We start from the raw sequence: 24,946 nt of genomic DNA on the forward strand, positions 1-24,946 counted from the left end.
ACATAAGGTGGTTTCTTACATTCCTGGAAAGGGCCATAGCACCATAACAGAGCATCTGCTTTGTGTGCCATGTTCGGTCCACAGCTTCTCCAGTTAAGGCTGGGAGAGACCTGCATCTGAAACCATTCGAGGTCTGTTGCCATCCAGTGCAGGCATTACTGGGCTAGATGAACCAATGATTCGAGTCACGAAAGCTACTTCCTGTTGGAATCAGATAGATTTGAACCCTGGCCTCCCAGGTCGTAGTCCAACTCTCCAACCATTGCACCACACTGGCTCTTCAGGTTACTCTTTCAGGGGCCAGGCAACCTTTTCTGTAAATGTTCAGGTTGACATTCAAGAGGCAAGGACTGTGTAACGCAAGAGCCAGGAAGTGCCCGCGGAAGACCAAACACACTGGACAGGATTGGGGAGCCGATAATATCTCAGCCAGGCTCTTGGTTGCAAAACCTGAGCTCGAAACAACAGATTGGGCAGAGATAATGCAGTCGCTCAGGGCACCTGCCAATTAACTCAGAACATGTAAGGTTTTTGAAACAGCCTGGCTGGTAAAGGAATGGAGAGAGAAAGGGGACCCAACAGTAATGTTGTAGGCCTTCCCAAGATGACAAAAAGGACTGGAATTACTGTACATTTAAGCTGTTGTGCCCAAAGCTGGGGCAGTCACCATGGTATCTTCCAGCTGATATTGGACTACAACAGGTATGGGTAATATTTCGCCCTCCAGATACTCATGAACTATATCAGCCCCAGTCAGCAGGGCCAACAGCCAGGGATGATGGGAGCAGTAATTCAGCAACATCTGGAGGCCCAAAGGTTCCCCAAGTGTGGACTACACCAGCTCTGAACATGGGGAGTAGAGGGGTATGGTTGTTTATTACTGTTGCAGCTTGTTGGAGACAGTCCTTCACTCACCTCTTGCTCTGTCCTCTTCCCACTGCAGGCCTCATTGTTCCCTGGCGCTGGATGGCAGTGGCTGGACAGGTGCCCGTCCTACTCATGATCGTATTGCTGTCTTTCATGCCTGACTCACCTCGTTTTCTGGTCTCCAAGGGGAGGGAGGATAAGGCCCTGGATGCCCTGGTATGGCTGAGAGGAGCAAATGCAGAGTTCTGGTGGGAATACGAGCGAATCAAGGAAAGCTTCAGTGAGCAGGTGTGCTATGGAAGGATGGGCGAACATGTCAATTTCAGTTCCTTTGTTCCAGTCGTAAATTCAGTTCTCCACATTTTCACATCCTTTTGCAACTTACAAAAAAAAAAAAAAAAACAACTCCTGTGAAAATTTGTCAGCATTTTTGTGTGAATTTCTCTTACTGTACACATTTTAATGAGATGTTGCCTAATGCCCCCCCCCACTTTTTTTTGGCAAGGCCACTTTTCTCTAATTCAATGCATTTTTGAACCAATTTTCACCCATATATGCATTTTTATGGATGCTTTGCCTAGCATTTTCATTTTTGTACACCTTACTTGGCTGAAGTGCAGCACTACAAAATTTGGCAAAGTGTGGATTTTGAAGGAGGGCTGTATTTTAGTTTGTACAGTGGTACCTCAGTTTAAGAACAGTCCTGTTTACGAACTACTCCGCAAAACCGGAAGTAGTGTCCTGGTTTGCGAAATTTACCTCGGTCTAAGAATGGAAGCCGAACGGTGGAAGGGCACCAGCTGCAGGAGGCCTCATTAGGGAGAGAGCACCTCAGCTTAAGAACAGTTTCGGTTTAAGAACAGACTTCCACATATATATAATATATGTAATATAAAAACTGCCTCGCAGTTTGCAGTTAACTAGGAGAAGTCTAAAGTGGCATCACCCCAATTTTCTGATCTCCTTCTGTGCCCCCTGCTCCCAAATTACACTCTTGTGTAAATCTCACTTACCATACTTTTCCGTGTATAACATGCACTCGTGTATAAGATGCCCCCTATTTTGGGGGACTAAAAATTAAGAAAAACCCACGTCCCTGCTAGATGCGGCGCCTCCAGGCATCAGCTCACTGCCCTTGCCCACCTCCGCCATGCCGCGCCGCACTCGGAGCCTCCGCCCCGCCGGAGGAGCTGCCCTGCAGCCACTGCCTGCCCAGAAGGAAACGTGGGGGTGGGGGTGCGGCAGAGGGATCCTTGCACCATGGCGCCAGATATGCTTAAGACGATCCTGGCTCCCCCGCACTGTCTTCCCCGCCTTTGAAGCTTTTGAAATAGCCTGCCTAGCTGCCTATGCTTGCTGGTGCTGGTGGGAATTATAGTTCAAAACATCTAGAGGGCACCAGGTTGGCCAAGTCTAGAATATATGCCTGAATGGAAATAGTTTCCCACAGGAATTCCTCCTCCGTTGATCTGGAAGGCAACAAATCCTCAAGTGCGATGTGAATCTGTCTTCTTCTTTATGTAGAACAGGTGTGAGGAGCCATTGACCCTTCAGGCGCTGCTGAACTACAACTCCCGGGGGAGAATGGTACTTCAGCACTTTCTGGAAGGCCAAAGGCTCCCCACACATACAGCAATTGTCTATCGAAAGGGAGAGCCAAGCAAAAGAGGAGGCATCACTCCATTCCTTGGAGGCCATTCCACGAAATCCTGATCTTGTTCCTGGGTGTGTGTGAAATGGATCTGTCTGAGCCGTTTGTATCCATATTTCCTTAGAACAGACCAATTTCTTGGAAAGAGATCAAGCAGCCCTACATCTGGAAACCGCTGGCTATCACCTTGTTGATGAGGTTCCTGCAGCAGCTCTCAGGGGTTACCCCCATTCTTGTATACTTGCAGGTGATATTTAACAGCACAGAGGTCATATTGGTAAGCTAGCCACTTATCCGAAATTCTCCTCAGGACCTGTCCCCACCCCCATTCCACCCACTGCCTTCCTTTTTTGGCTTCCATTGAAATATCCTGCGAACTCTCATTTGTGAAGGGGCCTTCTAACAACAGTTCCCAGGATGCTTTGGGGGAAGCCATGACTGCTTAAAGTGGTAAGAGAGTGATTTAAATGTATGGAGCAGATGTAATTTAGTCTTTAAAGCATGCCTTCCAACGTTCCTCAGATGAAAGGAGAGACATTCTGTTCTACATCAGTATCACTGCCCAAGGGGAGGGTGTTTCCCCATGTTTTTATTAAAGTTTTCCATTATAAAGACAGCCCCTGCCCCGCAACTCCCCTGACGATTGCCTATGCTGATGGGCTGATGGGAGTTCTAATTTAACAGCATCGAGGGAATCAAATACCAAATCAGCCTACAGAAGGGAGGGCGCTGCTTGTTCACTGTGTGTTTCGTTTCTACCATTGTGGCACAATGGTTAGGGTGTTGGACCAGGATCTGGGAGACCAGGGTTCGAATCCTGACTCAGCCATGAAGCTGCTTGAGTGACCTTGCGCCAGTCACCATCTCTCTGCCTAATTTACCTCACAGGATTTTTGTAAGGATGAACTGGGGAGGAGGGAAACGATGTACACCACCTTGAGAAAAGGTGGCATATAGAGGTGATAAATAAAATAAAATACCTTTACAACCTGTACGTTCCCCACACCCCAGCACCAAACTAGACATGAAGCTAAATGTGGCATTTGGAATCACCATAAAAACTTGCTCCTCATCCACATCCACACATGATTAAGAAAAAATATTATATCATTCTTAGTTTATTAAATTTGTTCTCGTAACAGAAAAAAATAAAACACTCATTTTCCTCAGGCTTACAATCTAAAGAGACACGAGAAAAAGGGGAAATGGGTTGGGGGCGGGGGAGGATTTATGATCATGTCCAGTTTGGCCAGTTATCTCCTGTTCGCTGTGTGCGTCTGTTTTAAGAAAATGCTGACTCAGGGAAGAAGGAGTCTCAGACATGCTAAATGGTTTCTCCTTTTACCTTTGCAGGAGCCACAATATGATGCTGTTATCGTGGGGGCCGTACGCTTAGCATCAGTGGCAGTTGCCACCTTCTCAATGGATAAAGTCGGAAGGAAGGTTCTTCTATATATCTCAGGTGCAGGTTTTGTCCACTCTTATCACACCCCACCTGGTGCATCTATAGATCTATTTTGCAGAGTCAAAACCAGCTTTGGGGAATTGTTTGGTTCAATCTTTGGGGTGTGGGGGAGAGAGAGGGGGAGAGAGAAAGTATTGAATTGAAAGCACTGAACATGTGGGGTGTGGGTGGGCATTCTCTCCCCATCACCCCCCAAACCAGATACCCAATAAAGTAAAATGTGCCGCTGGTGCTTTGCAACATTTGCCTTTCCAACCTAGGCCACATTCACACCACACATTTAAACTACTATGATACCACTTTAAACAGTCATGTTTTCCACACAAGAATTCTGGGAGCTGTAGTTAAGGGTAGTGAAAGCTGTTAAGGAAACCCCTTATGGCCTTCACAGAGCCACAATTCTGGAGTTCCTTCTGAAGAGAGATTGGTCATTAAACTACACTAGGGATGGTAGGTGTAGTTCAGCAACATCCATGGGGTAGGCCAAAGTTCTCCTACCCCAAGCACTTTACAGGGGGGGAAAACCCAGTAGGTTCTTAGCCACAGGGCCATCTCCCTAGAATGTCAGGATCTAGAGACTGGGTGTGAAATAATGAGCAGGTTGAGGAAATTCCCAGACATAAATAACCCTCACATCTTACACTGTTCTTCTTCTTTTTTGACAGCCATCATTATGCTTGCCTCAAACTTGACTTTGGGCTTCTACATCCACTTCATACCTCAATATTCCCATAATTCAGCAATTATGGTTAACAGTAGTAGCCACGAGGGCCTGGCTACCAGCTGGATAAGTGGCCTCACCGTCATCCCTCTGATCGCCACCATGGTCTTCATTGTAGGTATGTTATTGTCAAGAACAGGAAGCCACCCAGATACCCTCTGAATGTTTTAAGCAGTAGCTTGATGTGGCTTATTATTATTGCAAATTAAATTTATATACCATCCTTCAACTGAGGAACACAGGGCATTTATAGTATAAAATTATGCAAGGTGTGGAGAATGTGGAAAGAGAGGGACTTTTCTCTTGTCTGTCATAATGCTGGAATTCATGGACATCCAGTGAAGCCGAATGTTGGAAGATGCAGGACAGATCAGAGAAAGTCCTTCACACAGCACATAGTTTAACTATGGAATTCACAAGAGGCAATGATGACCACCGGCTTGGATGACTTTAAAAGAGTACTGTACAAATTCATGGAGGAAGAGGAGCCTGTCAATGACTACCAGTCATGATGGAAGTGTATTACCTCCAGTACCTGTCACTGGGGAACATGAGTTGGGAGAATGCTGTTGTGCTCAGAACCTGTTTATTGGCTTCCCTTTGGGGTATTTGGTTGGCCACTATAAGAACAGGATACTGGATTAGATGGGCCTTTGCTCTGAGCCAGCAGGGCTCTCCTTATGCCAAAGCTTCCCTACACCTGCTGTTATAGAACAGAACTAAATCAAAATTGACATTTATAGCTGTTTTGGTTTGCCACACTAACATGTTTGAGGAAGGACTAGTCATTCAGCTTTGCCTGAGGTTTTTCAGAGGGGCTCCTCTTTCCTGTCTCTAGGTTATGCCATCGGTTGGGGCCCCATCACCTGGCTGCTGATGGCTGAGATTCTCCCACTGAAGGCCCGAGGGACAGTGTCTGGGCTCTGTGTGCTTGTGAGCTGGTTGACTGCCTTTGTCTTGACAAATGTATTTCTGTTGGTTAAGGTAAGTAGAGGAAGAAGAGCAGGGTCGTCTTACCCTTAGGTGCAAGGGGTGCGGGGCACTCAGGCGCCGGGCTCTCAGGGGCACCAGGCCGAGAGTCTGGGGCCGAGATTTGGAGTCCGGGGATTGGGAAGAGCCGACAGCTGCTGCCGAGCAGAGCAGAGCCCGTCAGAGCGCAGCAGCAGTTCTGCTGCAGGCAAGCGAGGTGCTGAGGCAGCCGGCTGACTCCACACTCCTGCGTGCCTGGGATTGGCAGGCCGTCGAGAGGCCCGCCCAGAGCACGCTGATCACACAAGGCGCCTGGCTTCACTCAGTCACCGCCACCTCGGGCTCGACTGTTGTGCTGGGCTCTGCTTGCCCTCCCCCCCCCAGGCGCCTGGCCCCAGCCTTGCTCTGTCGCTGCCGCCACCACTGCCTCAGGCTCCTCTGTTGCTGCTGAGGTGGCCAGCCCAACCAGCTTTGCTGTGTGCACCTCGCTGGCCCGCCCTAAAAAAATGTCAACAACTTTGGGGTCCCCCCCTAAAAAAGGTCGAGTTGGGGGGGCGCGCCAGGCGGATCTTTGCACCCCAGCGCCGCATATGATTAAGACGGCCCTGAAGAAGAGACTTCATACATGTTGCGAGATATGCCACAGAAAGGGGCTGTGTACACACCTCCATTCACCTTCAGTGCAGCCCCACCACAATCTGTATCTATCGTGTCATTTCTTATGGAATATTATGTTTTGATGTGTTTTCCCCACAAACCCAGCTTCAGGTGAAACTGAGAAAAAGGACCTAGCGGCGTTTTAAGCTGGTAACATTTACACAGCCCTAACCTGCTTTAACAGTCTGATCCCTGATCCTGGGAACCTTCACCACTCTTAACAAACTACAGTGGTACCTCAGGTTAAGTACTTAATTCGTTCCGGAGGTCCATTCTTAACCTGAAACTGTTCTTAACCTGAAGCACCACTTTAGCTAATGGGGCCTCCTGCTGCTGCCGCGCCACCGGAGCACGATTTCTGTTCTTACCCTGAAGCAAAGTTCTTAACCTGAAGCACTATTTCTGGGTTAGCGGAGTCTGTAACCTGAAGCGTACGTAACCTGAAGCGTATGTAACCCGAGGTACCACTGTACAACCCACAGAATCCTTTGGAGGAAACCATGACTGTTTAAAGTGGCATCATAGTGCCACCATAGCGCATAGTGGTGTGAATGAAGCCAAAGTCTCAGTACCCTCTCCAGGTTCTAGAGCAGGGTTGGGGAATTTTTTTTTTACCACAGGGGTCACATATGACTAGTGGGCAAGGCCACAGTCAAAAGTGGGAGGAGCATCTAGGAAATAGATTTAATGCATAAATAAGTACTTTTCACTCTGCCCCATGTCCTCTTTCTCTACTTGTCCAAAGGATAATTTCTTTTTCTTTTCCAGGCACAGTATGGTCTGGAGGTTCCTTTCTTCTTCTTTGGGGCCATCTGCATAGTGAACCTTATCTTCACGTTTTTCATTCCTGAAACCAAAGGAAGGTCCTTGGAGCAGATTGAATCATACTTCCGGACTGAGCAGAAATAATTTATGGAATCTTTCCACCGCCTTAAATGAACTTTCAACATAAATTCAAGTCCTTACAATATAAGCAAATGAGAGACTTTTGAGGCCATGACAGGTTGACCACTGTGATAACTTATTATCCAAGTTTCCCCAGTCCTTAAACTGGGATGGGAGGTGGGGCAGATATAGTGAGATATTATTGCTCATATGCATTTATTAATTTCCTTAAAACTGACAGGTGCCATGGCAGCTAAGAGGTTGCAATACACACCAGAAAGTTCTCAGCTGGAACCTTGTCTCAGTCACAAACTCATTAAATGGTTGAAGGCAAGCCACTCTCTCTTTATTAGCTCCCTCCATGTGCAATATGAAAACAACGATACTGACCTACCTTGCAAGGTCTGCTATTAGGATGTGTGTGAAGCATTTTGAACATTGTGAACCAAGGGCCGCCAACATCTGTGAGCCAGTGAGCATATCTGGAATTTTGAGAAAGTGCCATGGGTGCAATTAATCATTTGTTCATCCCGGGCGTTTCAATGGACTTCTCCATCACTATCCAAACCACACAGTCCATTTCCCCCCCTTTAAAAAATGGATTTATTTGAACTAGAGCAACTGAGTGCTTTATTTAAGCAAATCTGACATTTCAGTATGTGTTTGAAATCCCTCCTACAAAATATTGGCTAGAGGCACCATTTGTCATTTCCCCATGTGCTCAGCTTGGGTCTAGCAGATTACCTGACAATCACCACACCTATTTTCCTGGTCCGTGAGAGACAATGGAAATGGAAAAGAACACTAGATTGCTATGGGCCCCTGTCTATAAGACGTTTAGCCAATAGCATTCAAGAAGTCTGTCAAGGACCCAGATTCCACTGGCAGCTCTGATCACATTCAGCACAACTGTTGCTGCCATTACCAAGTGACCTGACCAATATCATTATCATCATTACCACCTAACTCCTGGGCTTGACAAACAGAAATAAACAAGGGTTTCTTTTCATATCATGGAGAGCAAAGTCAGCAAAGTCATCTGCTCAGAAAACTGCAGTGAGAGGCACAGCTGCAGGAACCAGTTGAAAAAGTTGGCAGCCCCAACGACCACACCATGGAATCCAACGCCAAACATCAGAATGCATTATGTGTATTAACCATAGGCAGCTTTAGCTTTTTAAACTGCATATTGGTTTCATACTACTTCTAAGGAGAAGAGGAAGCCCCAACTATTTATTGAACTAGATGGAAAATGTTTATGTATTTAAAATGTCAGCAAATGGCATTGCATTCTGTTCTTGTATTTGCAGCCCAAGCACACATATTTGCTTTAATAGTGCCATTTTTCAAATAATGAATAATTGCTTGGCAAAGAAGACAGTGCAAGAGGGGAATGGAGAAAAGGGGGAGGGCTTTATGGACTAGGTCAGTGGTGTCCAAACTTTTTTCAAAGAGGGCCAGATTTGATGAAGTGAAGGGCCGTGAGGGCCGACCAAAGTTGTTAACCTTTTTTTAGGATTGAAGTTGTTGAGGGTTTTTTAGGATTTTACCCCAGGAAATAAATTGCCACAGAGGCCGGATTAGGCACCCAAAACGGACTTTAGACATGCCTGGACTAGGTTAAGCTCAACAACTACAGAAGAAGTAGGAGCTTTTCAGTAGTACCAAGACTCCCCACAACCCTCAATCGCTGGATATCTCCCCCTCACTTTTGGTCTTTTGAACATTCATCATCCATGTAAGCATACTTCCAAGCTACCTTCTGGAATCGTGATGGTTAGAACTTGGGGTGATTAAAAAGAAAAGCCATGCAAAGCACCCAATTCTGTACTGGGGAACTTTCAGAAAAAGTGAAACACGTGCAATTTTCATGAGATAGGAAGTAGCTCCTCTAAGTCTGAAATAGCTCTGAAAAGATCAAATGGGTCAGAAGCTCTTTAATCCACAGGAATCAGCTCTATAGAATGTATCCTGCTTTTTTTGTTTCCAGAGTACATTCTTTAGCAGCAGGAAGCACATACATACACAAACACACACACATTCCACTGTAGTAAGTAGCTTTTGAAACTGAAGAACTTATTACCAGAGGTAGAATGGTCTTTTTATTCACTGCATACACAAAAAGAGGATCAGTGACAGGCAGGTTCAGTAAACTGGTGGTTGTCAAGGGATTATACACAAAATAAAAACTGGTTTACTCAGATCAACCCTTTCCCCATAGACCAGTGATGCAAGCCAGCAGTCTCAGCTTCACAGAAGTGGCCCATCCCATTTTGCCAACCGAGGAGAGACGGGAAGGTGCGCCCTTGTAGCAGCGCCCCCTCAAAGCCTCACTTACTGGAGTTGTATGGTGACTTCTAGCGAAATCTCCCTGGAAGCCACAGCTGCACAACCCCAGCACTAACCCATGGGATTCCACTGCCTAAGCTGGGCTGCTTCATCTGCCTCATGGGCCCTAAAGCTTCACATCCTTGAAAAGGAGGAGGCCATCTGCTCATGGTTGCTTATCCTGTAGGCCAGAGATGACCAGCCAGTTGCCTTCCAGAATCTTACTTCCAGAATCCCTGGCCATTGGCCATGTTGACTGGGGCTGATGGGAATTGTAGTCCAAGAACATCTAGGGGACATACTCTACACAATATCCCTCCACTAGTGCATCGTATAATTCACGAGACAGGCGTAAGGACTTCTTCACACAGCAAGTAGCTGAGCTATGGATTTTACTCCAGAGAGTTGATCCGTGAGGGGCACCAAGCAAAGATGGCTTTAAAATGGGTTAGGACAAATTTGTGAAGGGTAATAAGGCTATTGGCCAGAGCTGCTATGTTGTTGTTGTTGTTGTTGTTGTTGTTGTTGTTGTTAATTGAATTTATATACCACCCTATACCTGCAGCTCTCTAGGTGGTTTACATCTTGCCTCTATGTGCCAGTTGCTGGAAATCACAAGTGAGGAGAGTGCTGTTGTGCTTGGGTCTGTCTTGTGAGCTTTCCTCAGGCATCTGGTTGTCCACTATAAGACCAGGATGCTGAAGTAGATGGGCCTTTGGTCTGATCCAGCACAGCTCTTGCTGAGGCCCCTTAATAGCAGGGGTGGGGAACCTCAGGTTCAGGGGCCAGCTGTAGCCCTCCAGGCCTCTCTAACCGGCCTTCAGAAAGCTCCCCAAGCCACACCCTTCAGCAGCCCTGCATCACATCCTCAAGTGGTTTTGCCAGGCTGAAATGTGTCCTAGGACCCTGAAGGTGCCTCTTACTTGCTTGCCAGGATGGAGGAAAGCAAGGTGTGTGTGTGTGTGTGTGTGTGTGTGTGTGTGGTGTGCTGAAACTCGTCTACTGTACAAATGTTACACCTGTCGTTTGGCCCACTTTTGCCTCTGGTATGTGGCCCCCGAAGGTTGTCAAAAAGGGAATGTGACCCTCAGGCTGACAAGGGTTCTGTTCCCCTGCACTAGGGTGCATGCACGGTCTTTCAAACAATAGCTTTTCATTCCACCATTAATTACAAGATAAATAAATTTCAGAAGGGACCCTAGAATTAAATTATTGCATTTCCATCTGCTTGAAAGATGGTGTTGGTGAATACAAGTGGTATGTTTGTTGCATGCTAAAAAAAACAACACCTGAAGGGAAAAATCAGACAATACTGTGCAATATGCATCCTAGAAACAAGAAAATATTATCCGTTATACAGTACAGTAAAAGAAATTCTTACAATGTAGAATCCAGAGTCTCCAATAATTATTCACAAAAATTAACTACGCCTGAGAAGAGACTGCCTTATTCTTTTATGCTCTTTCAAAATGGCAGCGATCCAGCTTTGTTCAATCTTCAGAGACGGGGTGAGCTTTTTGACAAAGGTCCCTTCCTCTGAAACCTTATCTTTCAACAAGAAACGGGAATCTCTAGCAAAGCATTTCCTCCTAAAGGAAGCCTATAATACCATCACTTCTTGTTGATAATGCATTTGAAAATACTGACCCTTAGCGGTGGGACACAACATTGCACCTGGCAGGTAAGATTCTCACACGCCCTTCTATCAACTACATCTATAGACTTAATTAATTATTCACACTATTTCTGTGCCCTACTCTGATCCCAACTAGCCCCATCTTCCTCTTCCTAAAAAGACAGTGACCTAACACTACTAGACAGAAATCGTTTCCCAACAAATGAAAGCACCTGTCTCATGTTCTATACCCCAAGAGAACAGATCCCCCACCGGAACAGTTTGAGGAACTCCAAATAAATAATAACAATACATTTTTTATGCTTTCCAAAGCAAATTACAAGGAAAAGGAATAATAAATTAAATTTATAGCTACAGGGTATAAATACGGAAAGTGGAATTATCAAGTAGTAAAACAGGTTAAACAGTAGCAAAGAAGATTGCGACTGCGTAGCATTTCAGGGCAAGGAAGTTTTTTCCCAGTTATAAAAAGCAGTGACCAGAAACAAAACTGGCCAACTGCTTGAACCATTTTACAGTATTGCATTATGGAACCTAAGATTTGTGCTTTTTACATGTACAAAAAATGCCTATAATTGCAGCTCAAGTGTTTTTTATGGGAGACGGGGACGGGGCTTATTGAGGCCCTTAACTTGAAATGCTTTGAGGTATTGTAAACCAATAATTCTCTCATGCCACCTCTGGCCGTCTTTGCTGCAAAGTGAGAGTGACAGTTCTCTCAAGGAAGCAGGGGGTCCTTTGCTAGACTTTGGGATGCAACAATGGCTGCGCTTTCCACCCTTGGAAGCCAGGATCACTCCAAAAAGTTATCCTTTTCCCCCACAGCAAAAGCTATTCCTCCCCCCCCCCCCGCTGAATAATCCTAAAAGGAAAAATACCAAATGCAAACAAACTAAAGGTTTTCAAGTAATTTCTCTCCTTAAGAAAATGCATCTCACAAATCAACACACAGTTTGCTCAGTTCTAAAATTACTAAAGAAATGGGTCTCAAAATTCATCAGGGGAATAATTCTCTGCAATGCAGAGGTGGGAAAACAAGACTCTAAAGTAGGAAGACAGCAAGGTCCATCAAGCCCCCAAAGTTTGTAACTCTAAGAGAGAACACCAAATCAGAGACTGGGTTGGTGGCTCAGATATTCAACACTGAGGTCCTAGAATTCATTTGGTACCACATTTTCCAGCTCCCAAAATAGCTTCCCCATCACCCCAAATGTCAAAATAAAATCAAGGCTCAGAATGTAGCTTCTGATTATCTCAGAAGTACCGTATTGAGCTGCTAAAACTGTATCAAAAGGCTGTTGCAACACAGGCGACTAAGAGTCCACCACAGTGATGTGACAAATGGGGCTTGTTCACCCTATTTGGTTCCACACCAACCTGAGAAAGGAGCAGGGTGGGAGAAGGGAGGACCCCCACATTAAATCCTGCCCCCTTAAAGCTGCAGCATATAAGATTCACAGTGTTGCATAAATGTGTTTTTGTTTTTTTAAAAATGTTCTGGGGACAAAGGAGAAGGTATGTTTTCATTCTGCACTCTCCGGCTTGAAATTAGAAGTTTTGAAAGAGTTTCACAGCACAGGGTTCCAAGGCCAGTTTCTAAGGCTGGAGTGAATTCCCAAGCTTTGCTTTCCAATGAGATGGGAATGACTGGCCTCAAAAGAATGGCGATGTCACACGGCCTGCGGTTCAACACTTCCTGTCACCCCTTCTTCGTTTGTTTGCTTCCGTTGCAACTGCTGCATCCTTGCATACGTGATGGCGTCTCCCCTACAAAAGGCAAAAGACAGCATAGGAGTGGTGGTTTTGACAGGCACAGCACCCAAGACAGACCAGCAATCCACTGGCTGAAACAGGGAGGGAGGGAAAACTCTTCTCTCTTACTTTTTGCCTAATGCTGAAAGTCCATAGAGCACTCCCGTCGCAAAGGCAATGGCATTGCCTAATAAAGTTGTCAGAGTCAGACTCAGTATAACTGGGAATATAGCCATCCTGGGGGAAAAGAGAGGAAACTTGTGAAGTTAAGGCAGTGTCATGCTGCAATCCACTTCAACACAGGATGCCTAGCAAAACAAGGACCCAAATGTGGACCAAGCGTTTGCTGGTACAGGATTTGTGACCTCAGATTTTTCGCTTCAAAATGGTCACTGAAATGACCTATTGAAATGAATGAACCCAAGTTAGGCATGCATGCCCATGAATTACAATGTGTTTTAATCACACAACCAGATTTAGGGTACATACAAATCAGATATTGGAAAGGGGTCTGCGGAGAGGGAAAACATACCCAGCTTCAAGAGCCAAACTCATTCAAGGGGGGAAAGTTTAGAACAATTTGTATTTTAAACATACTGAGTGATATCCAACAGGTCAGTGTCAGAGTAGATTCACTGGACAAATGTTACTGGACAAATGATTGAACAGGTCTACTCCAAATATGAGATATTGCCCATTAAAAACTTTTCTAGGAAGCATACGCCAGGCAACACTCATTAACCATTTTTTTTAAAAAAAAAGATTTAAAAGATTTTCGCCACATCTGCACCATGCATTTAAAGCTTTATTAGATAAGTTTTAAACAGTCATGGCTTCCCCTCAAAAAAAGAATCCTGAGAATTGTAGTTAGCTGACAATTTTTAGAAAACCCCATTCCCCTCACAGAACTACAATTCCCAGAGTTGTTTAATTATCAACCCCTCTTCCCAGGGAGTAGGCCAGCCTCCACCAGGCCTCTTCTTCCTCAACTGTTACTTGAGGGCAGCCATTCCACCCCAGGAAGCCAGGCTCATTTCATCAGCTTTACTTGAGGCCCAGCTTCATCAGGCACCTCCTGACCCTATACAGGACCAGATGGTCAATACAGGAACAACTGTCTAGAAATCTGTGCCTGTGTTTTTTGTTTTCCTCTACCCTCCGTGTCCTTTCCCCCTTGCGTGTCATGTGGGTTCTTGTTAGATTGTAAGCTTGTGGGTAGGAACTGTCTTGTTTTGTTTGTATTGGAAGCTGCTCTAGGAACCTTTTTGGCTGAAGAGTAGGGTACAAATGCTATATATATATATATATATATATATATATATATATATATATATATATATGAGAACTCTGGGATAGCTCAGTTGGTAGAGCATGAGACTTTTAATTTCAGGGTTATGGGTTTGAGCCCCATGTTGGGTAAAAGATCCCTGCATTGTAGGGGGTTGGACTAGATGGTCCTCATGGTCCCTTTCAACTCTACAATTCTATGATTTCAGAAATAGACTGGAAAGAGAAGTTGCTGAATTGCAACTTATTACCAAAATTAAAACCATGGAGAGACCTGGTCTGAATAGAGACATTGGATTCTTATCTCATTATACATGATAAAGCTATTTTAAGCCATCTCACCCCTTGCTTTTTCCTGTAAGACCAATTGCAGTCGTTAACAGTCGTCAACAGGTTTACCACACCTATCAGCCAATCACCCATTCCCACCACCCTTCTGAGTAATACCCCTCCCCACCCTCTCACTATATATAAGGGTCTGGTGACTCCTGTTTCCGTGTATCTGAAGAGGGCAGCATGCACACAAAAGCTCATACCAATAACAAACTTAGTTGGCCTCTAAGGTGCTACTGAAAGTAACTCTTTTATTTTGTTTCAACTACGGCAGATCAACACAGCTACCAACCTGTAACTATTCTATGATTCTGTGATTCTTCTCATTAGTCATCGTCCCCTTCCAAACCACAAAGAGTATGCTTTGTTGTGTTTACTGTGGATTTGTTATGCCAGAGCACTTTAACTGTGCAAATTTAGAGCTCTGGTATGCACTTGAATCCCTCTGGCACAATATTGGCAATCCAGAGTCACTCCCAACCCCAGGACACACTTACCCGCAGTAGAAGGCACCTTTCTGCCATGGACGCAGTTTGTCTGCCCTTGCTGACACAGCGTTTGCAAACTCGATGAACTGGCAGCAGAAGGGGGCCTCGCACAGGAAAAGGACGAAGGCATTCAACCTTTGGGGCAAGACGTCACACTCAAAACCAGAGAGAACCCACCCCATCCATAATGAAAGGACCCATCCGGTGAACGCATGAATTTTTTGCTGGATCAGGCCAATGGCCCATCTAGTCCAGCATCCTGTTCTCACAGTGGCCAACCAGTTGCCCCAATAGGAAACCCACAAGCAGAAGCCAAGGACAAGAGCTCTCTCTTCTCCTGTGGTTTCCAGCATTCAGAAGCATTGCTGCTTTGAAGTGTGGAGACAGGATAGAGCCATCATAGCTTAGAAATCATGGATAGCCTTCTCCTCCATGAATTTACCTAATCTTCTCTTAAAGGTGTCTTAAAGTTGGTGGCCATCACTACCTCCTGTGGGAGCAAGTTCTTCTCTACACTAAGAGAAGAAGTCCACCCTTTCGTCTGTCCTAAATTATTTGACTTTCAGCCATGTTGGATGCCCATGATTTAAACTTTTTTCTACCCACTTTCTTCATGCCATGCATAATTTTATGAACTTCTACCATGTCAACCCTTGCTTGCCTTTTCTCAAAAGTCCTAGACACCACAGCCAGTGAAACTCTTAGACTGCTTTAGGTTCTAAGCTTTTATAACCTTACTGGGGCCAGAGGGCCATTTAGCTAGTACAGTCGTACCTTGGTTCTCGAACAGAATGCGTTCCGGAAGTCCGTTCAACTCAGAACCATTCGAAAACCAAGGCGTGGCTTCCAATTGGCTGTAGGAGCATCCCGCAGCCAATCAGAAGCTGCGCCAGACGTTCAGCTTCCAAAAATTGTTTGAAAACCGGAACACTCACTTTTGGGTTTCAATTGTTCGAGAATTGATTTGTTCGGGAGCCAAGGCATTTGAGATCCACTGTAATTGGAATGGGCAAATCTGTCAGTTTTGGTTTCTCTCAGTTTCTCATTTTTCTGATTTAAGTTCAGTTCTTTATGTTTCTACAAATGTGCAATATTTTCCTTTGTAAAAAAAAAAGTCCACATGAAAAACGTCCCCCAAACTTTTTCCTATGTGCACATTTTGTTATGAATTTTTGCCTATTATTATTCATTTCTCTACTGCTTTATATTCTTAATTTAAAAAATCTCAAAGCAGCTTAGAACCGACATTGAAACATCAAATAAAACAATCCAGAATAAAACATTACTAAAGAAATTCAAGTATACATTCAAACAAAGATATTTAACAGTAAACTAAAATATTATCTTAAAGATTTCAAAACAGAACATTGCAAAAGAGGCTAACTACAGCATGCACATTTAACGCAGCAATGTTAACAAACAAATTATCTTAAACATTTCAAAAGAAAACATTAATAATGTCAAATATAAAATGCACATTTAAAACAGCACAACTAGCAAGAGAATAAAACATTACCTTAAGCACAGAACATATCTGCTGCTGCTACCAATCCTGGCATTGGTGGTTCATGGCATAGCTGTCAACTTTTCCCCTTTCTTTCAAGGAATCCTATTCAGAATAAGGGAATTTCCCTTAAAAAAAAGGGGAAACGTTGACAGCTATGGTTCATGGCAGGAAGTGGTTGTGGAAGCTCAGGCTCAGTGACCTGGGGCTGCACTAAGAGACAGCCAAGACGGCAATTTCCCCATATATAAAGCATTTTTATATGTTACTTTCACTGATCTATGTACTGATAGGCACACTTTACCTTCATTTATGCAAATTTGGACATATGAGCTGGCTGGAGAACTGCACTGCAAAATCCAGAGAAGCACAAATTTCAATATTTGGCTGTGTTTCAGTTCTCGTTGTTTCAGAAAGTGTGGGTGTGGTTGGTGTGCCTTTAAATGCAGCCGACCCTCTAGGTACGGTGATTGTTAGCTTGGTCTGACTCAATTATGTTGTCTTGGGTTCTGTGTTTTATTTTACTTCTAATTTTAAGTATTTTAAATTTTGTAGTGTTTTAAAAGTTTTCCAGTTTGTACTGTGTTGTTGTTTTAAATCTTCCACCTTGCTTGCCCTGGGGCATTTACTCAGAAATGTGGCTTTAAAATATTTTCAATTAAAATTGCATAAAATAAACTGGCAGCAGCTCTCTGGGATTTAAGAGCAAGAGACTTCCCAGCCACACCTAGAGATGTCGGGAAGTGGACCTGGGACCTTCTGCATCCAAAGCAGATGCTCTAGCACTGAGCTATGGCTCTTTCCCTAGAAATAAGGTAAGATTCTAGCCCTCGTGGTTCTGAACAAACAGCCCGTTGACACATGGAATTGCCTAGTACTCAGTAAGACCCCATGTTCATCTAGCTCAGAACTGTCTGCATTGATTGACAGTGGCTCTCCTGGAGATGCCAGGGATTAAGCCTTGCTTTACCAGTAAGCTGTAGCCCTCTCCCAAAGCCACTCTGAACTGTTTTATATTTTCGGAGCCACAGGGACTCAGCTGCAAATACAGTCATACCTCATGTTACGTTCGCTTCAGGTTGAGTGTTTTTAGGTTGCGTCCTGTGGCGACCCGGAAGTACTGCAAAGGGTTACTTCCGGGTTTCGCCACTCGCGCATGCACAGGTGTGCAAAATGATGTCACACGCATGCGCAAAAGCGGTGAATCGTGACCCGCGCACATGCAGACACGCAGGTGTGGATTGCCTTCTGCTCATTTTGCAAACGGGCCTCTGGAACGGATCCCGTTCGCAACCAGAGGTCCCACTGTATAACGTTTTAAGCGCATTTTAAGTGTATTAAACAAATGTGACACTAGGTGGCACTAGTGAGCTAATGGCAAATTCCATATATACTAATTTTTTTAATTTAAATATATATATATACTACTATATATACTGCCTTTTTTAATTTAAAAAAAGCACTTTCACTGTGTTTTTTATATCTGTGTAGATTCAGCCTGGGGGGTTGGAACTGGCAGGAAGGCCAGAGACTGTGCTGAGTGGGCAGTGCAAAGGCCACACATCCCACCAGGACAAATCATTCATTGCCTGCCTCTGCATTTGCAACAGACTTCCATCTCAGTTGCCGTTGACTTGCAGCACCCCGGTACTCGAAACAAATAGTCACCGCAAAGGAAGTCAAGTTTACTTACATCATCCAAACGCCAGCTGCGATGTTGAGAGGGTGGATGGTCACACAGTTAAAGAGGCCAGCAAAGGCACACGCTGAAAGGACAAAGCAGGTAGAAAATGTTAAGATCAGCCCTGGTGGGTCAAGGCATCGTGTTCTCACAGTGACTGACCTGATTCCTCTGGGAGCCTCCCAAGAAGGTCTTGAGTGCAACAGCACACTCTATCCACTTGCATTTCCCAGCAACTGGTCTGTCTACACTGGTATATACTGGGGTGTATGAGGTGTTAGAGGGATGCAGGTGGCACTGTGGTCTAAACCACAGAGCCTAGGACTTGCCGATCAGAAGGTCAGCGGTTTGAATCCCCGCAACGGGGTGAGCTCCCGTTGCTCAGTCCCAGCTCCTGCCAACCTAGCAGTTTGAAAGCACATCAAAGTGCAAGCAGATAAAGAGGTACCGCTCTGGCAGGAAGGTAAACGGTGTTTCCGTGCGCTGCTCTGGTTCGCCAGAAGTGGCTTAGTCATGCTGGCCACATGACCCGGAAGCTCCCTTGGCCAATAAAGCGAGATGAGCGCCACAACCCCAGAGTCGTCCGCGACTGGACCTAATGGTCAGGGGACCCTTTACCTTTACCTATGAGGTGTTAGGGGAGGGGTAGTACATCTGGCAGGGGACATAACATGCTACTTCTGGGGTAGCTTGTCCACCACCTCCCCCCCACCAGCTCTCACCTGTGACTCCTAGAAGTTGCCAGCATGTGACAGTGGCCACAACCCAGGAGCAGCTTCAACTGGCTGGCTAACCAGGTAAGGATAGCTGATGGGTCTCAAACCCTTGCTGAGTCAGGGACTACTCCTGCATGTGAAAACAGGCTCTGGTGGATTGAGTGGATGAGACCAATAGTGGGTCCAACAGTGAAGAAGGCGTTTTGCATTCATGTTGTAGAGGGAACTGAGGGGCAGATGGGGCTCATCAACCTAGGAGAGCCAGTGTGGTGTAGTGGTTAAGAGCAGTAGACTCGTAATCTGGAGAACCTCCACATGCAGCTGCTGGGTGACCTTGGGCCAGTCACACTTCTCTGAAGTCTCTCAGCCTCACGCACCTCACAGAGTGTTTGTTGTGGGGGAGGAAGGGAAAGGAGAGTGTTAGCCGCTTTGAGACTCCTTAGGCTAGTGATAAAGCGGGATATCAAATCCAAACTCTTCTAGGAAGGTAGCCCATCTAGCTGAAGAAAAACTCTGATCCTAAACCTCCACTGCCTTGTGGGATATCTTCAGGTGGCGGGGAAGGCTAAGGAGTAAATCCTACACAAATTTAGAGTCCCTAAGATGGATGGATGGCACCTTGCTGTCCTCCTTCCAGCAAATCCTGCAGCCAAGCTGGTGCCAAACATATTGCTCTGCTTTCTTCTGGACCACATCGATGAGGCTGAGAGGCTTGTAGTCTGGGCAACCCAGGACCTCCAAATACTGCCCAGGCTTGCACACCACAGAAGATCACAGCAGTTTGACTTCACTCCAAGAGGCACACTAACAATGGTATTCACCGCTTCCAACAGTGGACATCGAGATCCATACCCTTGTCCTCCATGATTTTGGCTACGAATCTTCTTTTAAAGCCATCCAGGTTGGTTGTTATCACTACATCTTGTGGGCGTGAGTTCCACAGTTCAACCATGGACTGTGAGAAGTGAAGCTGCAAAATGACATCACATGATGAAGATGACAAAATTTTGTGGCCATTCTGAGGACAGGTTCTGACGCTGAGGGCTAGTCACCTGCCTAAGGTCACGCTCTGCTTTCATAGCAGAGGAAAAACTTTGATGTGATTCTCCTGGATGTAACCAGACTGGGTTCCGAGAGCTTTGAGAACTGGACGTTTGTTCTCTACAAACTCTGACAATGTTTCCAAAACTAATTTTTGTAGGGTTTTTTGGGGTGGGGTGGGAGAATTGAGTGCATCTGTGTGCATCTGTTTTCTTTGTGCCATTATTTCTTGTCAACTCAGCTCTGCTGGCCCTTGTTTTTTCATGAGCAGTGTCGCATAATACTGGGATTAAGTTACCTGCTGACGACCGCGAAAGGGGTCTGATGCTGTATCAGATGCAGAGAACCTTGCTGCAAGTTTAATGAGGACCAAATCCCAGGTGGTTCCAAGGCTTATTTTCGGACTGTTCAGGGCATAGTTGCTTTTTTTGTGGGTGGGGAGGGGCAGGGGGAAGTGCTGCCTTTAAAAGCAGCCAAAGGTCTGAGAATTTTAGCAGGTGAAACTTTCCCTAACAAGTGAGTAGGAGAAGCAGAGAGTGGAACCCAGCCAAATTCTACTATAGCCAGAGCCAGCTTGCCCATGATGCAAGGAGAATAGTGGCTGGGACAATGAATGTGAATTTTTGTACAGTAGGCCAGATTCTACAGCCTCACACACCCCTCTCTAACCTGCATGTAGACATGCAGGAAGCATTATCAGAGTTCAAGGGGGGAAACTCTCCTAGATATTTGTTTGAAGGGGACCCAGTGTGTGCCGCAGTTTCAGCACCCAGCCTCCGCCAGAGTGCTCGGCCTCCTTCTGAGGACATGAAGTTGCACATGCATCGTGCCTGTGATGTCACACGTGCCACATCTGCTGGGCCCCCTCAATCTTGGGGGCAACCTGGCGCCTCTGCTCAAGGAGGGGTCAACACTTGGCTGGCGAGGGGTGTTGCATGAAGAGGGATTCAAGGAACAGAAAGAGTGGCCTGGGGCTGAGGAATACCAGCTTGACAAAAGATTACTCAACAAGTTTAAACATAGGGAGCAAAGTACAGCAGGAGCAAAGTTCAACCCCGCTGAACATGGTTCAGGTGTGCCCTAAACCATGAGTAAGAAATCACATTACAGAGAAGCAACTGGGAACAGGTATCCATGGCTGGGTGTAGCAAGGGAGAAGTTCTTTCAAGTCGTAAGCAAGTGTCTCAGGCACTGTCCCCAACTTAATCAGCCTTTGCAAAACACTTTTTAAAAACACTGACTTCTACAAAAGTAAACTCTGCTTAGAAATGCAAACATACCAGAGAACGAGCAAATCAACTATACAAATGGGCTCTGCAACAAAATGGTACAGCACAGAGTGCTCCTGTACGCAGTCGGCTGGGCAGCCATGCCTTCCTGGGCAGCCATGCCCTCCGTTCCATTCCTGAATGAGAGAGGGTGCACTTTTTGAAAAGAGCTTCATTCTATCTGTCTGCTTTTATTTATTTGAATGTTTCCAGGCCACCTTTTAGAGCAACACCCTTGCAAGGCAGCTTACGGCAAACACAAAATGCAATATTACATTTCGATTAAAAACAAAAACAAATCAAGAACCAGTCAAACCAGGTCCCTTAACTAACCCACAGGCTAGCAAAGGGCCATTGTAGTGAATGAAAACAAACTTAATATTAGAAAAAAGCCAGCAACAACACAAAACTAAAACAAACGTTTCAGGCCAGCTGCCCTATTAAATCTTTCAAGGAAAAAGACCCTGGAAACGTGTGGTTTTTATATAAAAAGTCCAGCTGCGCTGATGGCAGACATATGCAAATAACTTGAAAGGGTGTGTCACAAGCATGGAGTCACCACCAATAAGGTCCCAGTTCTCATGCCCCTGCCTCACAGAGCTACAATTCCAGTGTGATTTAATAGTTGAACCCTCTTCACAGGGAACTTGGGGAACTGTAGCTCTGTGAAGGGAATAGGAGGTCATCTAACAACTCTTAGCACCCTTAGCAAACTACAGTTCCCAGGATTCTTTGTGGGAAGGCATGGTTGTTTAAAGTGGTATGTTATTGCTTTAAATGTGTAGTGCAGATGTGGCCTGAGTCAACATCGGCTGGCCCTGATAAGATAATGGAGCCTCCATGGTCGGAAGCAGAGTACCCACTAAATATCAGATCCTGGAGGTGAAGAATATGAAATGGCTAATATCATTGTACCCTTCTTACTGGTTTCCTGGTGGAATGTGGCTGGCTGGACCTTTGATCTGATTCAGTCATGGAGTTCTTAAGAATCAGGATGGTGGGGGACATTTAGGCACAAGCAGAGACTGGGTGGGTGTTCCCCACATGACACCACTGTAGACTGAGACATGAGAGAGACCACTGGCTGAGCTTGGACTAGTCGTTGCCTCCCAGCCTCACCTACCTCACAGGGTTGTTGCGAGGATAAAATGGGGAGGGGGAGAGCCTTGAACTCCTTTGAGAAAAGGTGGGATATTAATATTTTTTTAAAAAAACAACAATGAAGTGACTCTGAGTAACTCAATCAAACACCAAATACAAACATTTGCTAATGCAAAATAGGCACTACCCTGTTGCACTTTTGATCTGTTTTGCATATTGCACACCCTGATGTAGGTATTTATTTACCTACTATATTTGAAGCAGTCAATAGCTTAGTCCTCTTGACAGCTCACAACAGAAGAGTGACAAAACATGTTGTTTTTTAAGAAAAAACCCACCCCAAAAACATGTGTACAAAAAGTTTGCAGTGCTATTCCCCCGCCCCCTACAGGAGAGAAAATTAACGCAAAAATCCCCAAAGACACAAAATCAGCCAGTCGGTGCAAAGCAAGCCCCCAGCATAGGAGGCAAATTGCGTCTTGGGACTTTGCTCAGGAGGTGCGGGTATAGGGGAATCACTGGAGGAAAGAACTGTGGGGTGGGAGGAGTAAAGGAAATACTCACAGATGCCCCCAATGATGCCAGCCAGTCTGCATAACCACTTGTACCACCAGGTCATCCCATCATCATCATCGGTGGAAGACGGGGTAGCAGCAGCAGTAGCTGCATCTGACTGAGGCTGCTCTTCATGGGAATTCATTCTGCCTTTGGGTATGTGTGTTAAACGACAGGTAAATCCACCTTTCTCCTTTGCTGCTTGCCACTGTAATTTCTCCTCCGCCCCTAGCACTGGGCAGGATCCTAGTCCTCAGCGCATCGCTGTACACCCACTGCCCACCCACTGTCCCTTTAAAAGCAGCTCCAGCTGACAATGGAGACAGCCCCGCCCACCCCAACCAGCCGTGTGTCCCCCAGCGTCTCCCTTTGTATTGCATTCTGGGTCCCCTCCTCCTCTGCAAGAGGATGAAGTGGGAGGGGCTGTCTACATCTCTCATCCATAGACTTAAGGAGGGAAAAGTAGACTGACCTTTGTTTGTTAAGGGCTGCAACTCCCTTGTTAATTTTGAAGCCACGTAATAAAACTGCCTCCAAGCCTATTTTCCAGGGGTGACCCTGATTTAAAGAAGCTGCCCCGGTTTCTGACTTGATCCCAGAATGTCCCACTTTTCCTTAGGATGTCTGTGTTTTCATTGGAGAAATGTTGGAGGGTGTGGAGTTATGTGACCTCCGAGCCGTCTGAAGGCAATCCTGTATAGGGGCGGTTTTTGTTTAATGTTTTATTATGTGTGTGTAAAACCTCAGTGCCTAGGACTTGCCGATCGTATGGTCGGCGGTTTGAATCCCCGCGGCGGGGTGAGCTCCCGTCTTTCAGTCCCAGCTCCTGCCCACCTAGCAGTTCGAAAGCACCCCTAAGTGCAAGTAGATAAATAGGGACCGCTTTATAGCGGGAAGGTAAACGGCGTTTCCGTGTGCTGCGCTGGTGCTGGCTCACCAGAGCAGCTTCGTCACGCTGGCCACGTGACCCGGAAGTTTCTTTGGACAGCGCTGGCTCCCGGCCTCTTAAGTGAGATGAGCGCACAACCCTAGAGTTGGACACGACTGGCCCGTACAGGCAGGGGTACATATATATATATATATATATATATATATATATATATATATATATAAGCTGCCCAGAGTGGCTGGGGCAACTCAGTCAGATGTGTGGAGTATACGTATATATCATTATGGAATGGGATGTCCCTATTTTCATTGCAGAAATGTTGGAGGGTATGCTATAGGAAACTGGTAGCTGAGAGATCTCACACCCCCTTAAAAAAAAGGAAAAAGAAAGGGGAGGAATAGCAGCAAATGCATAACGACTTTATGCTCTTTCTAAGATGTAATGCTGAATTTTCATGTGAAGTTGAATTTTGAAACATGTTAAAATCTTGCTTGCCAGTGCAAATGGAAGGAGATGCTAGTGCTGTGCGATGGTTAGAGCAGAGCTTTCCAAACTGTGTGTCGCGACACTTTAGTGTGTCGGCTGCAGTGTGTAAGTGTGTCACACGAACGCTCCCCACACGGTCCTCTAGGGGATGGAAAAGGGTTAGTTTAACCTCTGGTTTGCTAGTGAAACAGAATTACTGTGTCATGAAATGATGCATTTCTAAAAAGTGTGTCACCAACATGAAAAGCTTGGAAAGCTTTGGGTTAGAGTGCTGAACTAGGATATGGAAGAGTTTTCAAATACCCATTCAGCCATGAAGCTCACTGGGTGACCTTTGGGGCAGTTAATTCTCTTAACCTAACCTCTACCTCACAGGGTGGTTGTTAGCAATGTTTTTTCCAGGGGTACTAAAGGGTACTCTGTACCTGCGCCTCTTTTTCTAGATAAAAAGGACTGGTTGTGAGGATAACGGAAAAAAGAGAACTATGTACAACACCTAACATGGGTATAGCCAGGCTTTATATGGGGGGGGGGCAGAAGCAAGTTGTCTGCAATGCAATTGGTCAGTTAGTTAAGCATTTTTATTTCTTTACTTGGTTTAGGGGGTCAGCTCCCCCCGCCCCCTGCTATACCCATGCCACCTCAAGAATATTTTTCAGACAGTCT

At 45.5% G+C, this 24,946-nt stretch overlaps 2 protein-coding genes across 2 annotated transcripts in view; one reads left to right on the top strand and one right to left on the bottom strand.

Annotated features, from left to right (window-relative positions):
* SLC2A6 (solute carrier family 2 member 6) overlaps nucleotides 1-7,269 on the top strand; it is an 18,213-nt gene extending 10,944 nt beyond the window's left edge. Inside the window, 6 exon segments of the mRNA XM_053374854.1 lie at nucleotides 944-1,155; nucleotides 2,643-2,795; nucleotides 3,872-3,980; nucleotides 4,649-4,822; nucleotides 5,543-5,688; nucleotides 7,099-7,269. Of these exon segments, the coding sequence (XP_053230829.1) occupies nucleotides 944-1,155; nucleotides 2,643-2,795; nucleotides 3,872-3,980; nucleotides 4,649-4,822; nucleotides 5,543-5,688; nucleotides 7,099-7,269 (965 nt within the window).
* Nucleotides 7,270-10,532: 3,263 nt separating this feature from the next.
* Nucleotides 10,533-23,224, bottom strand: CACFD1 (calcium channel flower domain containing 1). The gene is made up of 5 exons (XM_053373982.1): nucleotides 22,915-23,224; nucleotides 18,237-18,309; nucleotides 15,049-15,174; nucleotides 13,061-13,168; nucleotides 10,533-12,946 (listed from the first exon to the last, which is right to left on the bottom strand). Exons 1-5 carry the CDS (start codon nucleotides 23,048-23,050, stop codon nucleotides 12,850-12,852), a joined length of 540 nt encoding a protein of 179 aa, XP_053229957.1. The 5' UTR covers nucleotides 23,051-23,224; the 3' UTR covers nucleotides 10,533-12,849.
* Nucleotides 23,225-24,946: the final 1,722 nt, after the last annotated feature.

The sequence above is a fragment of the Podarcis raffonei genome, chromosome Z (genome assembly GCF_027172205.1).
Source record: "Podarcis raffonei isolate rPodRaf1 chromosome Z, rPodRaf1.pri, whole genome shotgun sequence".
Taxonomy (NCBI): domain Eukaryota; kingdom Metazoa; phylum Chordata; class Lepidosauria; order Squamata; family Lacertidae; genus Podarcis; species Podarcis raffonei.